This window comes from Polypterus senegalus, chromosome 9 (assembly GCF_016835505.1).
Source record: "Polypterus senegalus isolate Bchr_013 chromosome 9, ASM1683550v1, whole genome shotgun sequence".
NCBI lineage: Eukaryota > Metazoa > Chordata > Cladistia > Polypteriformes > Polypteridae > Polypterus > Polypterus senegalus.
In genome coordinates this window covers 76,391,060-76,405,926 of record NC_053162.1, presented here as the reverse complement: position 1 = coordinate 76,405,926, position 14,867 = coordinate 76,391,060, and the positions used below count along the sequence as shown (strand labels likewise).

General features: G+C 39.2%; 1 protein-coding gene across 2 annotated transcripts in view; it reads right to left on the bottom strand.

Moving 5' to 3' along the window:
• hnf4b (hepatic nuclear factor 4, beta) overlaps positions 1–14,867 on the bottom strand; it is a 68,304-nt gene that overhangs the window by 46,865 nt on the left and 6,572 nt on the right. For both annotated transcript variants that reach the window (XM_039763326.1, XM_039763325.1), the window contains exon 3: positions 10,111–10,205. In XM_039763326.1, coding sequence (XP_039619260.1) covers positions 10,111–10,205 — 95 coding nt within the window. The remainder of the gene's footprint in view (positions 1–10,110; positions 10,206–14,867) is intronic.

Sequence of the window (14,867 nt, the reverse complement as noted above, 5' to 3'; positions counted from 1 at the left end):
CTGCGCTAACCGAAACCGATGTACATACTTATTTCGATGGTATGACGCCACTGTCAGCCGCCATATTGAACTTTCCAACATTACTAATTCTCCAACTTCTCGTGTTGGTAGAAGGCTGAAATTTGGCAGGCTCATTCCTTACAGCTTACTTACAAAAGTTAAGCAGGTTTCATTTCGAAATTCTACGAGTAACGGTCAACAACATCCAACATGTTGAACTTTCTTATTCATGGCCCCATCTTCAAGAAATTTGGTAGGCGGCTTCCCTGTGCTAACCAAAACAAATGTACGTACTTATTTCGGTGGTATGACGCCACTGTCAGCCGCCATATTAAACTTTCCAATGTCACTAATTATCCAACTTCCCGTGTAGGTAAAAGGCTGAAATTTGGTACTTATTTCGGTGGTATGATGCAACTGTCGGCCGCCATATTGAACTTTTCAACGGTCTTTGTTACTTATGGGTCCATCTTCAAGAAATTTGGTATGCGGGTTGCCAACGCTAACTGAATCCTACTTACGTACATATATACGTTCATAGCCTGCAGCTCGGTCACCGTGTGAGGCGGCATTGGGTCCCCCATCCCAACGCCTCCCACATTGTTGGCTGCCTGCCTATATAAGGCCGTCCGTCGCTCCAGTCTCTACATTCCCTTCCTTGCTTCACCATGGGATTCACGTCTCCCTGCTGATAACTACAGCCTTTTTATTTAATCCACAGCTTCTCTGCTGTTTTATTGTTCATTTATTACGATTATAGTTATTGTGTAGGTATTTTAGACTTACTTTACATTGTTCAGGTACCCATTTCCTTTATCATTCCAACCGTATCTCCATTAACATATCTATCAAGGTGATCACCATCGATCAAAGAACTGTCACTTACCGAGTGGTTTCCATGCCCGGAGAGGGCACCTACCTTTTCCATTCTCTTTGTTACATATTGCACGGCCATATCAGGCTCACTCTTGATATCCGGAGGAACATTGTGTCTTATGTATTGAATGACTGGGACAGGTTCAAGGTGTGGACTGATGACGGTACAGGAGATAATTATACTACACAGGAGCACTAGAAGAGTGAAATGCTTAAGCCCTTCACCTATGGTTCTGCATGTGAGTTGATGACTGCCGCTGAATTGTTCGGTTGTCGCTTTCAAGTGTACCGAAATGGCCAAATATTTTACACCTTTTGACAACCGCCAATTCCTCTTAAACATCTTAGATTGACAGGTGATGATTTCAGTAGTGGACACTTTGATGTTTATGAATGTATAAACTCTCAAAAGCTGGATGTGAAGTTATCGATGAAACCGGTTGTATACTTACAACGCTTGACAGATGCCGAATGTCTCTTCAACACAAGTCCTACAAATACTGTCATAATTGAAACAAACCATGAAACTCAAACCAATTACGACAGCAGCAATCCAAGCTGTGAGATTTGAAACAAGATTACTGTTCACATGGCCAACTTTACGTTGCATGCTCAAGAGTAAGCTCAGTGCACAGCTTGGTCATATTACAACCGGAGGGCTGAACTCACAATGTGGTATACAAAGAGATCCTTAACAAATAATTATTGGTATATTTTCCCTCAGTTTAAAAAGGTTTAATTTTCTTCTTAATAAAAATTTTAAGGCAGTACTTCGCCGCTGCGAAGCGCAGTTATTTTGCTAGTAGTAAATATTATTCATTTTATGATATTCTGTCCATCAAGTTACAACAAGAAATTAATTTACTGCTTACAGATCAGACTAATTAGATACACACCTGAGAATTTAGTAGTTTCATCTTGTTTAGCATTTTGAAATATGTTATTAGGAACTGTAGTATTATTTTTGCAGTACAAACTCCAGGATATAGTAAACAAAGTGTTAAATGTACCCATACATCAAATTTTTAGATTAATAATATAAGTAGAAAATAGAAACAAAACAAAATAATTAAATATAACATGTATATCTATTCACCTGGGATCTGTTGCTACAGGAAGCACAGAAGTACAATAGTGACTCACTCCTGTTTTAGACTGGATATCAGTATTTCAGTGGGATGATCACTGAGCCATTTCTAAGCCAGGCCCACCAGATTAAATATTGTTGATGAAGAAATTATTGCTTTGGTTAATAGATTTATAAGGTGTCACATATGTGTGCATTGGAGACAATTTACAGGCTCAAATAAATGTGTTTCCACACCCGATCAGGAGTTGGAGCTGCCTTCTAACTCTTTCTCCCTTTCTCAGGCAGATCAGCAGAAGATCCAGAGCACTAACCACTATTCTGATCCTCAGGAGTTTGACATCACTTCCTCTTCCAGTCATTGAGAAACCACCTTTTGATGACATCACTTCCTCTTCCAGTCTTCAGGATTCCATCCTTCAAACATCATTACTTCCTTAATCCTGCTTCTTCCTGTCAGTTGTATATATTTGCCAGCCATTTTGTAAAGATGCACAGATCTGTTGTGAACTCAGGAAGGGATTTAAAAAGATCTAACAATTGAAAACCAACCATTATGCTGTTTGGAAGATCACCTACAAGTGGAGAAGATTTTAAACAATTGCCAAATTGTCCAGGCCAGGCCACCCTAGCAGGTTTATCCTGGCAGCAGGATGCTAAAAACCAGTCTTTAATAAACCCACAATTTCATTATGGGGCCTACATGTAGCTCTTGCAGATTGTTGATGTCAAAGTGAATGAGTCTGCCATTAGAAAGAGGCTGCACGTGGATCTACATGGAAGGTATACCAGGAGAAAATATTTGCTGTCCAGAAAGAACATCAGAGCAAGACTAAACTGTACATGTGAGCACATAGGCAAAGAAAAGGGCTTCTGGAGCAATGTACTCTGGGATAGATCAGGCAAAGTACCAGAAACCATGCTTGGTGAAAATTAAACAGCATTTGACCAAAAGAACCTGATACTATCTTCAAAGCAAGGTGGCGGACATATGATGATTTGGGGCTACTATGCTGCAATAGGGCCTGGGAAGCTCTGTGAATTCTTTATTGTACAAGAGGGTACTTGAGGATACAGTCTGTCAGGAGACTGAAGCTCAGCTGCAACTGGATCTTGAAACATGACATTGAACCTAAAGATACCAGTAAAATCACCAAGAAATGTCTGAAAAGAAAGAAAGAAATGGAAGGTTCTGGAATGGAAAAATCAAAATGCTGTAGGCAAGATATGAAACCGGCTGTGCGTGCAAGACACCTTTGAAACATCACACACGGGAAATAATTCTATGTGGAGGAGTGGAAAAAACATTCTTTCAGTCGATGTCATAGACTGCTAGACAGTAATAGGAAACACTGACTTGAGATTTTTTCTGCCAAAGTGGCAAAACCAGCTATCAGAGCCAAATGTGAACTTACTTTTTCCACAGACAGAAAAGGAATATCTGTTGGTTTTTCCTTGAATATAGTGTTGCAAATTAAATTTGTATTTACTTTTGTTTCCATTGCATTGCCTTTATCTAAAGATACTGTTTAAATGAAGCTCAAATGTTTATATATCCATATATGTTCAAAAAGAATAATCATTACATGGGGTGTATTTACTTTTTCACATTACTGTAAATGTGACACAAATTACTTCTTCTGATTTTAGAGTGGTTATTATGTTTACAAAGTGAGTGAGGTGCCATCAAGTCATTATCAGAAAATCCTCATATTGGGTTTTTAGACTCTTTGCAGTATCTCAAAATTTCCATTTGGGCTTAGTGGTGCGTTTTGAATTCCTAACAAATTCATTCATCACCTTTGTAAAATTATTGAATGCTTTGTTGTCATATTTTATCATACCTGAGTAGTTTTATTCAGTTACTTAATCCAAATGACTTCTGCTATTTCTAGAGATTTGTCGCCTGTTTTGCATCATTATGCTCTATGCTAGGCCTAGTGATACTACGGTAAATTGTCTGTACTACAGAAAATGATGTTAAATATCTTCACTTCCAGATTGAAGTCTGTACAGATTACAAATTTAAGAGTGTTTAGTATGTTTCACTGTGCGGCTCTAGGGGGCATAATTGAGCCCCAATACCTTGACACGACTGCACACACAACAGTCTCAGATTCAAATCAGCCCTTTTATTTACAATAATATCTCAGCAGATTCACAGTCACCATCTCAGTTACGTTTTCTCCTCTCGACTCCAACCCCTGGTTAAGGTGTCGAGCTCCATTTTAAACCTGACCCAGGAGTCTTCCATTGGCCAAACCATTGTCTCCAGTAAGGACTTCTGGGTCAGGCAGACCCACCCAGGAACAGAAAATGCATCCCCCAACATCTCCCCCTAGCAGCACATGTGAAACAGGACAGTCCAATGGAACTACACCTAACCTATACCTAACAAATCATGAAGTGCTTTGAGAAACTGGTGCGGAGTCATATCATCGGCTGTCTGCCAGCAGACCTGGACCCATTTCAATTTGCTTACAAAGCAAAGAGATCCACGTAGGACGCTGTGGCCACGGCCATTCATGCTGCCCTGACCCACCTGGAGCAGCAGGGGAGTTATGCCAGACTGCTCTTTGTAGACTTTAGCTCGGCGGTTAACACCATCCTTCCACAATGACAGGTGTTTAAACTGGCAGATCTGGAACTTCCATCACTCACTTGCAGTTGGATACTGGACTTCCTGTTTGGTCGCTCCTAGAGGGTCAGACTGGGTCTCCACACATCCACTGTTCTCAGCCTCAACACCGGGACGCCGCAGGGTTGTGTGCTCAGCCCGCTCCCCTACACTCTCTACACATATGACTGTGTCCCCACTCACCATAGCAACAAGATCATAAAGTTTGCGGATGACACGACGGTGGTCGGACTCATCTCAGGCAAGGAGGGTGAGCTGGCATACAGGGACAAGGTGGAGTGGCTGTCAGAGTGGTGCACAGTCAATAACCTGGTCCTCAACACCACAAAAATGAAGGAACTTGTTATTGACTTTAGAAAAAACAAAACTGACATCCAGCCACTTACCATTGGCAGGGTCTGTTTGGAGAGGGTCCCGGTGTTCAGGTTTCTGTGCATTGAGATGGAGGATAACCTGACCTGGAACGCCAACACCAAGGAGCTGCTGAAGAAGGCGCAGCAGAGACTGTATTTTCTGAGAATCCTCAGAAAGAACCATCTCCGCAAAAATCTGCTCTGCCTTTTATCACTGTTCCATCGAGAGTGTGCTTGCATACAGACTGTGTGTGTGGTATGGCAGCTGCACTTCCTCAGATAGGATAGTGCTCTACAGGGTTGTCAGGACAGCGGAGAGAACAATTGGCTGTACACTCACCACTCTGGAACAAATCTACACCTCCTGATGCTGCAAAAAGGCAATAGACATTTCACAGGATTCATAACATCCCAGACATTGCCTCTTCCAGCTTTTGCCATCAGGTAAGAGATACAGAACAATGAAAACCAGGACAAACCACCTTAAAAACAGCTTCCAAATCCAAAAGCAATTATGGCCCTGAACTCAGAATAAAACTGCTCCATATCATTCTCCCAATGTGCAATATATACCTTAAGTCAACAAGTGCAATTTGTATATTTTGTAAAGTACTTTTATTACTTTTCGGTCTGTTATTATTTGCTCTCTTCTTGTCTTTATAACTCTTATGCCTCACACTGAGTCTACTGCATCTCCAATTTCGTTGTTCCTTCGTAAAAGTGACAATGACAATAAAAGATCTATCTGTCTATCTATCTATGGAAAACAGGGGCTTGCCACAAAAGATGCTGCCACCCAGTGTATGGGGGGACAACCTGAGCATAGAAGGCAGTATCTCACTGACCCACATTTCTGCTGGTCTTCTGTTAGGGAAAGTGACTGCTGATCATATTGGTTGGGATACTTCTACATCCAGGTTGTCCACCACTATGCTGGCCATCCATCTGGGAAACGGACAGGAAATGTCACACCTCCCTTCCTAACAATCTGTTACACTGGCATCCTGGTAAAGTAATGGAGGTCCATTACAGCTGGGACACTGTTCAATCCATCACAACAGTTTATATGTAAATGTCTGCTAATGGTGCTGATCTTAAAAAGTCCAAAATATCCATTAAACTATATTTATTATATTGCTAAACCAAATAATCCAAGTGTTATTTTTAGCACCCTGCATTTGACAAGCTAATTATAAGATGAGTTATTGCCTATGCTGTTCAGGTGGCCTCCATATCCTGAACGGCACAATAAAGGTACGGAATATTCAGTCATGGATTAGTAGCTAAAGTGCTAGAACCTAAATCACAATACAGTTAGGCGAACCTTCACCCCTTACTCGTGTGTGACATTTATTTTTATTTTTATTCATTTTCTTAGCTAATGCTAATGACAAAAACAATTGGTATGATAAATCACAGCTGTGTGAATACACTGAAATGCTTGTACTCTGTGAAGTTATTCAATATTCTAGTAAGGAACAGGTTAAAATAGGAATGAGGTGAAAACATTGTAATGTTATTTTATGTTTAAGTTACTAGTATGCTGGTACTTGCATCCCTTTTTTCATTATTAGAGGTTGTTTTGGCCTACATTTTACTGGAATAAAGGTGCCCTCAGCATATCTAGAACAGCATCATTATGTGTTTAGTTCAGTGGAAAGTGAATAGAACATTTCACCTGAGTGGGTAGTCTAGAAAGTGATATGCTGTGTAAGATATGGCTGGCCATGTACCCCGGCCAATACCCCCAAGCCGCCAGGTGGAGCCCTCCTTGCAGCATGGAGGTCCCCAGAAGACCAGCAGGGCATCATGGACAATGTAGTTTTTATGCACCGCCCTGCTGGATGCCATGGGGGCCACGAGAAGGAGCTGCAGGGAGGACCAAAGAGTTCTTCGTGCCCTATGACCCGGAAGTTCGTCATAGGAAGAGCAACGGGCTTCCGGGGTGAGAAAAAGCATTGTTTACCCTAACCCGGAAGGAATACGGACTTGTGGACTTTTGGATTGGGAACACTTCCGGTGTCAGGGGATATAAAAGGACTGTGGGAGCTCCCAGACAGACGAGCTGAGTTGGGAGGCAGGGTGTCTAAGCGTCTGGGAGATTGGAGGATTTGGTTATTGGTTATTTGAGTATTGTTTGTTTATTGGGAATTGTGGAGAGGAGCGTGCTTTGTGCACATTATTATAATAATAAATAATAATTGGACTTTTATCTGGTGTCTGACGTGGTGTCTGAGGGTACAAGGGTGCGAGAAAACCCTAAATCTGTCACAGCTGTTTTATTAGAGACTTTTATAGATGGCTTTTAGTTTTATTAAATGTAATGATCACAAGGTAATGTAACAAAAGAGCAAAATATAAGAAGCATGGCACATTTAGAAACTGTAAAGTAACATTGGGTGAGTGTAAAAATAACTGCATTACCACATTCAAGATTTATGTTTTTTTTTAGTACATACCCATTTAATAAACTATTTTCTAATTATTGGGGAAAATTTCTTAAAAAATGTTTTTTTGTTTGTTTTATGGAGAATCTCTTAAAACATGTTCTAAAAGCTTAGAAGATATACATTATAGCATCGTCTTCTGTGAATGATTTTTTTTTACCACATTCCATGTAAATAACTTATAAAGTAAACACCATCCCAAGAAGCTTCATACATAGAGAGCTATGCTTCAGGTATTTATATTTATTTTATGTTGCACTAATGACAGATCCAAAAGCAATTTTGATGCCAGAGTGCTACAATGACATCATGTTTTTGTTGCAACCAGTTTCTTACTTTTAGTTGGACTCATAACATAACACATAACATAACATTTAAGCCTGCTAAAGCCAATTGCAGGACATGTGGAGCCATCGGTACTGTGGGGGTCAGTGATGGAAGCAAGATGGTAAACAGCCTAAGTCACTCCAGCATCCATACACAAATTGACACAGGACCAATTTGGGACCTCCAATTTTCCTAACTGGAGTCAAACCCTAGATTAGTCTCTCTTCTTTAGCAAAGTTTCTTTCCCCATTATAAAAATCCACCTAAATGAACTAATTTATGACATTTTTAATTAAACTTATTGTTGTCATTCTAGCACTGTAGAGAAAAGGCTGCCTTGGCTTCTTTTAAAATTGATACAGTAGCTTTTTATGGAGTCTGCTGTTCATTGTGGAGACCACTAGATGGCTGTATTGCCCCTCAAAATCTTTTAGAAATTCTATTTTGATGCATTGAGGAAAAAGGAACATTCATGTTTCCTATGACCTTAAGTGCATTTGTGCAACCATAATTGCTTTTCATCTGGAACTATAAGTGAAATGGCATAAAACCTGTGTCACTGACTGAAACTGATCATTATATGTGGTAAGCACTAAATCCAGTCAGTAACATAATCAATCCTTAAACTGCCCTGTGCTACCGGAACAAGTTCTGTGACTCAGAGAGCCTGGATTGGTTTAGAACGTCCATGCAGTATGTGTCTATATACATTATGGAAGTATGCATTCTGGGCATTAGATGACAATGGGTAAGAATGTATCAAGGTAAAAACAATAAAATATTCACTCTAAACTCATTTAAGGACTGAAAGTGCAAGTTGCACAGGATATGAGTGAAACTTGAGAAGGACTATGGCTGCGCCTAGTCAGAGGTCATGACTACAATGATATTCAGTCAAGGTCAGTGAAATTATTGTATGTTGGATCTGGGTAATGACTAATTCTCTGGGTTTTGACAACCTCCACTTCTACAAGTATGTTTCCAGTTTAGTCTAAAAACATGAGTGGAACAGAAAGTGAACAGAACAGAAGATGAACAGGGGCTACTGCTTTAATTTGTACCCCATGTGTTTTTCTTTTCCAATCCGATTGATCCACCTCATCGTCCTACACTTTGGATATAGACAAGCAGCAATAGATTAAATGTTTTTGGAAGGTTAATAATAATAATAATAATAAATATTTTGAGCCAGTTATAATAAATCTCTATATGTAAAGTAAGAAAACAGAAGTGAAAAGATAGGCAACCCTAATAATAATAATTCTTTGCAATTATATAGCGCTTTTCTCACTATTCAAAGCGCTCAGCAATTGCAGGTTAAGGGCCTTGCTCAAGGGCCCAACAGAGAAGAGTCCCTGTTGGCATTTACGGGATTCAAACCGGCAACCTTCCGATTGCCAGTGCAGCCTATTTAGAACCTATTGCTTGTTAGTTTGTAGACCATATAGCAAATACGGGTTGACCTCAAGTCATGTATGTGTCAGTTTGTATCTCACATCTTCCTGATACCATGTCTTGGCACCTAGGTGTTATAGGGCCAAACATCATCAAGTTTGTTTTTGCGGCCTATTTTTTATTTTTTGATCTCGTTCAGTACAAATGAACATGTCTGGTGAAAACCTCTTTGTTTTTTCCTTCATTCACAGCAGCACTCTGAGATTGCCTGAGACAACCAGGATTCTTTATGTCAGTATTATCAATCAGATACACATAAGGGATAGCGCTCGGAAGAGGCAGCACCCACCACTTTCCTTCTGACCATAAAAAGTTCCTGTTTCCTTTTGCAGTGAGAAGGCAAGCAAAATGACACCTTTTATTGGCTAACTAAAAAGACTACAATATGCAAGTTTTCAAGGCAACTCAGGCCCCTTCTTCAGGCAAGAAAGAAAAGAAATTTTGCGTGACTTCTCACTACATTCATAATGGCTAACACGGTACAACACCCTAGTACTACTGCTTCATTTTGCAAAATTATTGGATTAAAAGCAGTTGTTACTTTTATTGGGTTATCCATTACGATGGTTAAAAGAGTCCAATAAACTGGTTTCTGTTTAAAATTATGTTGCGCATTATATTCTGTTTTATGACAAATTTATTATTGTATCTCTGGCCTACAGTACACAAAGGAAAATATTCCATCATATAGCCCTTTTGAATTCACATTTGTATTTTTTGAGTCACAAGGGATTAGAAAGTATAATGTGATTGCATCTATTTATATAAAGAACATACATTTAGAAGATTTCAATGAAATTAGAGTGAAATGTGATTATTTATTTTTTGTCATCTTTAAGAACTTAAGCCAGTTTGCAACCCAAAGCACAATAGGTTTAAATACAGTTAAAAGTTCTAGTGCTGCCCCCATTCTTCCCAAAAACTGACCTTCCTTCTTCATTCCAGCTCTGAAACATTTACGGAGACGGCAGTAGCGACACTGATTCCTCTTGTCCTTGTCCACTACACACTGCCGACTGAACCTGTATGGACAGCACAAACATAGCAGTTAACATCTGGACTGTATCTCATGGAAAATGCTAGGAATGAAGAGATTGTGAGATAGACTCAAACTGCTATAATTCATTCCTCTGTCTATTATCTTTGACCCACATTTTCCATTGCAGGGTTACATGGAGTCAGAGGCTATCATAGTTGTATAAGGCAAAAGGCAGGAACCATATGATCATTAGGACTTGGTAGAAAATATAGATGCAGTCAGAGCCTGTAAAATTCATGCAGACTAACCATGATGGCATTTCAACCCAGAATTCCAGAAGGCAAAGTTGGCCCTACTCAGTGATCCCTTTAAAAAGTCAGAAAGCTTTGCACCTTAGTGCTTTGATTCTTCATGCATTTTTAAATTCCTCTGTTAGAATAATAACTCTGTGGCTAATCATGCTGATATCTTCAAAAATGCCAAGACTTAAACAACAATTAATGAAAATTAACAAATAAAAGGTTTCATATTTTAAACCCTTGATTATCAGAAGATTATTGCTTTTTATTTTCTTTAATAAAAGTTTCATTGCCTCCTAGCTTGGTTTATTATTATCACTCGTATGTGTCTTTAATACTCTAAAGCTTTTTATTTTTACATATTTTTATGATTAATACCCCCTAGCAAATACAGTTGTATTAATTATGCCAATAGTATTATTAAATAAATCTATTTTCATGAAGTAGGATGCTGCTGGATAGGCTACTGTTCCTCCATGATTAACATAATTTATTTAAATGAGGAAAGTCCTGTAGAAGCCTTCATCTCAGCTTTCTTAGCTTTGCAGTATTTTATGCCCATCATTCTAAAAGGATGTCACAGCACAGCTCTAGATTTTGACAAATGAGTGGAAGCCATTCAGACTTCCATGTCTCATGGTTACCTAAAAGCCAAACTTATTTTAGCTCAGTTATCCAACCCATTATATCCTAACTACAGGGTCACGGGGGTCTGCTGGAGCCAATCCCAGCCAACACAGGGCGCAAGGCAGGAAACAAACTCTGGGCAGGGTGCCAGCCCACCACAGGGCGCACGCACACACACACCTAGCACATACTAGGGACGATTTAGAATTGCCAATGCACCTAACCTGCATGTTTTTGGACTGTGAGTGGAAACTGGAGTACCCAGAGGAAACCCCCACACACACAGGGAGAACATGCAAACTCCACGCAAGGAGGACTCAGGATGCGAACCCGGGTCTCCTAACTGCGAGGCAGCAGCGCTACCCACCATGCCACCGTGCCGCCCTATTTTAGTTCATATTTTCTATTTTCAGTTTTTTTTTTCTTTTTAAAAACTTTCGACTATTTCTATTTCAGTCATTGTTATTGACAAACTAATCTCAAAATTCTCAGTTAGGATTTGTTTTGCAAGAATAACTTGAACTTTAGCTTGAAAAATGGTCATTTGAAAAAGAAGTGCATGATGTTCACTGGGTGTGTAGCAATATGCAGATATGCTTATAAATGATCAAATGCTTTGAAAAATATGCCTCAATTGTGTTGTAGTAGAGTCCTTCAGTTCAAGGAGCAGGTTGTTTACTTTGGCATTCCTAGGAATTATTCATTTCGGATCAAGCATTTCAGAGAACCCAATGAAGATAGATAATCCACACACCCTGACAGATGCTCCTGATTTAATAAATAGTTATACCTGCACTCTTTCTTCCTCTCCCTCTATCTTTGTGTTTGATCGACTGAGGTTACCAGTACATGATGTTTAGTCTGACGGCCAAAAAATAAATCCGTCTTCCAGCAGACTTCAGAGTCTCCCATGTGGCATCTGCCAAGATGTCATATGTTTTTTTTAACAGTGGTATTCTCTTTGACACTCTTCCATAGACCTGTGACTGGAGAAGCACCCGAGCAACAGTTTTCTATACAGTCCCACCAATCTGATCGACTGTAGCTTGTAACTCCCTCACAGTTATCATAGGTCTTTTGATGGCCTCCCTCGCTTTTCCATTGTCCAATTACTCACCTTTTGTGGACAGCCATTTCTAAGCAGATTCAAAGCTGTGCCATACATACTATTTGCCTTAATGACTGATTCAACTGGACTCCAAACGCTATCCAGCAATTATGGATATTCTCTTGTATCATCCCTTGCTTTTTAATTAGCTTTTCAAAGAGTTACATGGAGTGTTCTTTTTGTCTTCATTGTGTAGGTTAGGCCATGATACTAACTCATCACAGGTTGGACATTCCAGATGAGGTACATTTATAGAATAAATTGAAATTAAAGACCGGTGATCTCCATTGAGCCAATTCTGTGACTTCTAAAGTCAAATGACTGTACCAGTGATGATTTAGATATGTCATATTAAAGAGGTGAGCACTTGTGCAATCAATTATGTTGTGTTTTAGATTTGTAATTAATGGAGAATATGTTGCTGAGATCTGCTTTCACAATGACATTAAAGAGATTTTTTCTGTTGATCAGTGTCTAAAAAGCCAAACTAAATCCTCTGTGATTAAATGTTATGACAAGAAAATATAAAGTAATCTTTATAAACATTGTATTTTGTGGCAGGAGGCTGGGGTCCAGACCTAGCCGGGAAGCCTGGAAGGACCGGAAAGCAGTCTATACTCCCCCGATTCACGAGGGGGAAACTGCCCTGGATGATAAGGAGACCACGGGGATGGAGCAAAGAGGCTCAAACCCATTATGGACCTGTGGCCCCCGCCAGGGGGCACCCCAAGCGTCATGGAGCCCGGGAGACCTGCACTTCCGCCATACCTGGGCAGGTGGAGGAAGAACCTTCCAGGGACACCCAGAGTGCTTCCGGGTGCTCTTGCAGCACTTCCGCTACACCAGGAAGTGCCGCTGGAAGGTCATCAGCGAGCCCCTGGTGGACATAAAAGGGGCCGCCTTCCTACAGTCGGAGAGCTAGAATAGGGAACTGGAGCAGGACGCAGCTCCAGGGACAGGAGGAAGAAAGGTGGCCCACAGACATTGAGAGAAAGGCCCGTGTTGAGGGTGATTGGTGCTGGGAGCACTGTGTGCTGTGCAAACTTTATTGTAAATAAACATGTGTTTTATAACGTGGTGGTGTTTTGTCTGATGGTGTTCAGACAATATGTTGCCATTGTTTATCATTGCAATGCTTGAAAAAAAATGGCAGTATTATGTAGATAACATTCAATTTTGTTTTTGATTATATTTTTGACCCTTATTTTAATGACATGACATTACTGCCATTTTGTGTCGAGGTTTTACATATGCACTTCCTTTGTGTGTTATTGTTTGCATGGGCACCGCTATTTTGAATCTCTGGTTTTCATGGCTACTGTCATTTTATGTATCATGTCACTTTGATAATTATATGCTTGTGTTAAACATGACATATGCATCATATGACTCACGACATCATGACAGCCATGTTATTTAAGATGGCTGTGTAGTTAGAATAGCTTCAGAACTTTGTTGAAAAAAAAGGAAAGAGTTTAAAATATAGTTTTTATGCAATTTTCTAATGTAGAATGCTCTCGTATAATTTTTTTTAATTGACCAGTACTTTAGGAAATTTTCATTAACCTGAATACTGATCTCTTGACTTTTTGTGTTTTACCAAGTCAACTTCTGCAATATCCCTAAAATCTTTTCCACTCAATTTACAGTAAATAATAGTGGTCCAATAGGATTTCATGGAAAAATCCAATAAAGTAAAAAGAAAAACAAAATCATTCTTGTTTCCTGACTTTTTTTTTAGTGTTCAGGAGCTGGGCACTTTAGACTATTTAGCAATTCCCAGAATCACATGAAGACCAATCTGTTTCTGTAGTCAGATTATTTATACTTTTTTTGACTTTATATTGCTTGACTGGAAGAGATACAAGTTAAAATATTAAGTAATGTGTTTGGCTTGTCGAATGAGAGGTCCCTGATGACCAGTGTTATAACAAATAGCAGAGATTTTATGACTTATTTTATAACTTTTTATGAGTTTGCACACGGAAATTATTACTAATCTAAATATTACTAAGCAATAGTGAAAACCAGTAATTGTTTCCCCAATTTCTTTTGACTTGTATTTGTTGTTTGAGCAGTTAGTCTGTCATGAAGGCCATACGCTTTGTTGTGAGTACCATCATCTGTTAAAGTATAGCTTATATTTTCAGTTTCAGTTACAATATATTAAAAACGGGTGGGGAGCAATGATACAATATCTACTTTTTGGTGAGACATTATTTATAGTCACAATAGGGGACTCGATTTAGTTTCAACAATGATAATTTTACATTTAACATTTCCAGATTAAATAGAACACCACCATACTGTCAGAAGCAATCTACATTAAGCAATGCAGGAATGAGTATATGTAAAATATTTATATAAATACCAATAAAAAGAGCCAAATGTTATCTTTTAAAATCAACTCAAAAGAGTAATACTAAATAAAAATGGCAGGTTTGGTTTCCCAGCACAATGCAGAAACTAAATTTTATGATGAGTTTCTATTGATACCACATGCAAAATGCTCTTGATACATACAGTAGATGTGGGGAAACAGACTGAAAGGCAGGAGAACATTGCTTCAAAATCTTAGTTAGATTGCAATTTTGTTTTCTTACTGACATCTTCAGGTAAGTATCAGTCAGTCAGTCATTCTCCAACCCATCATATCCTAACTACAGGGTCA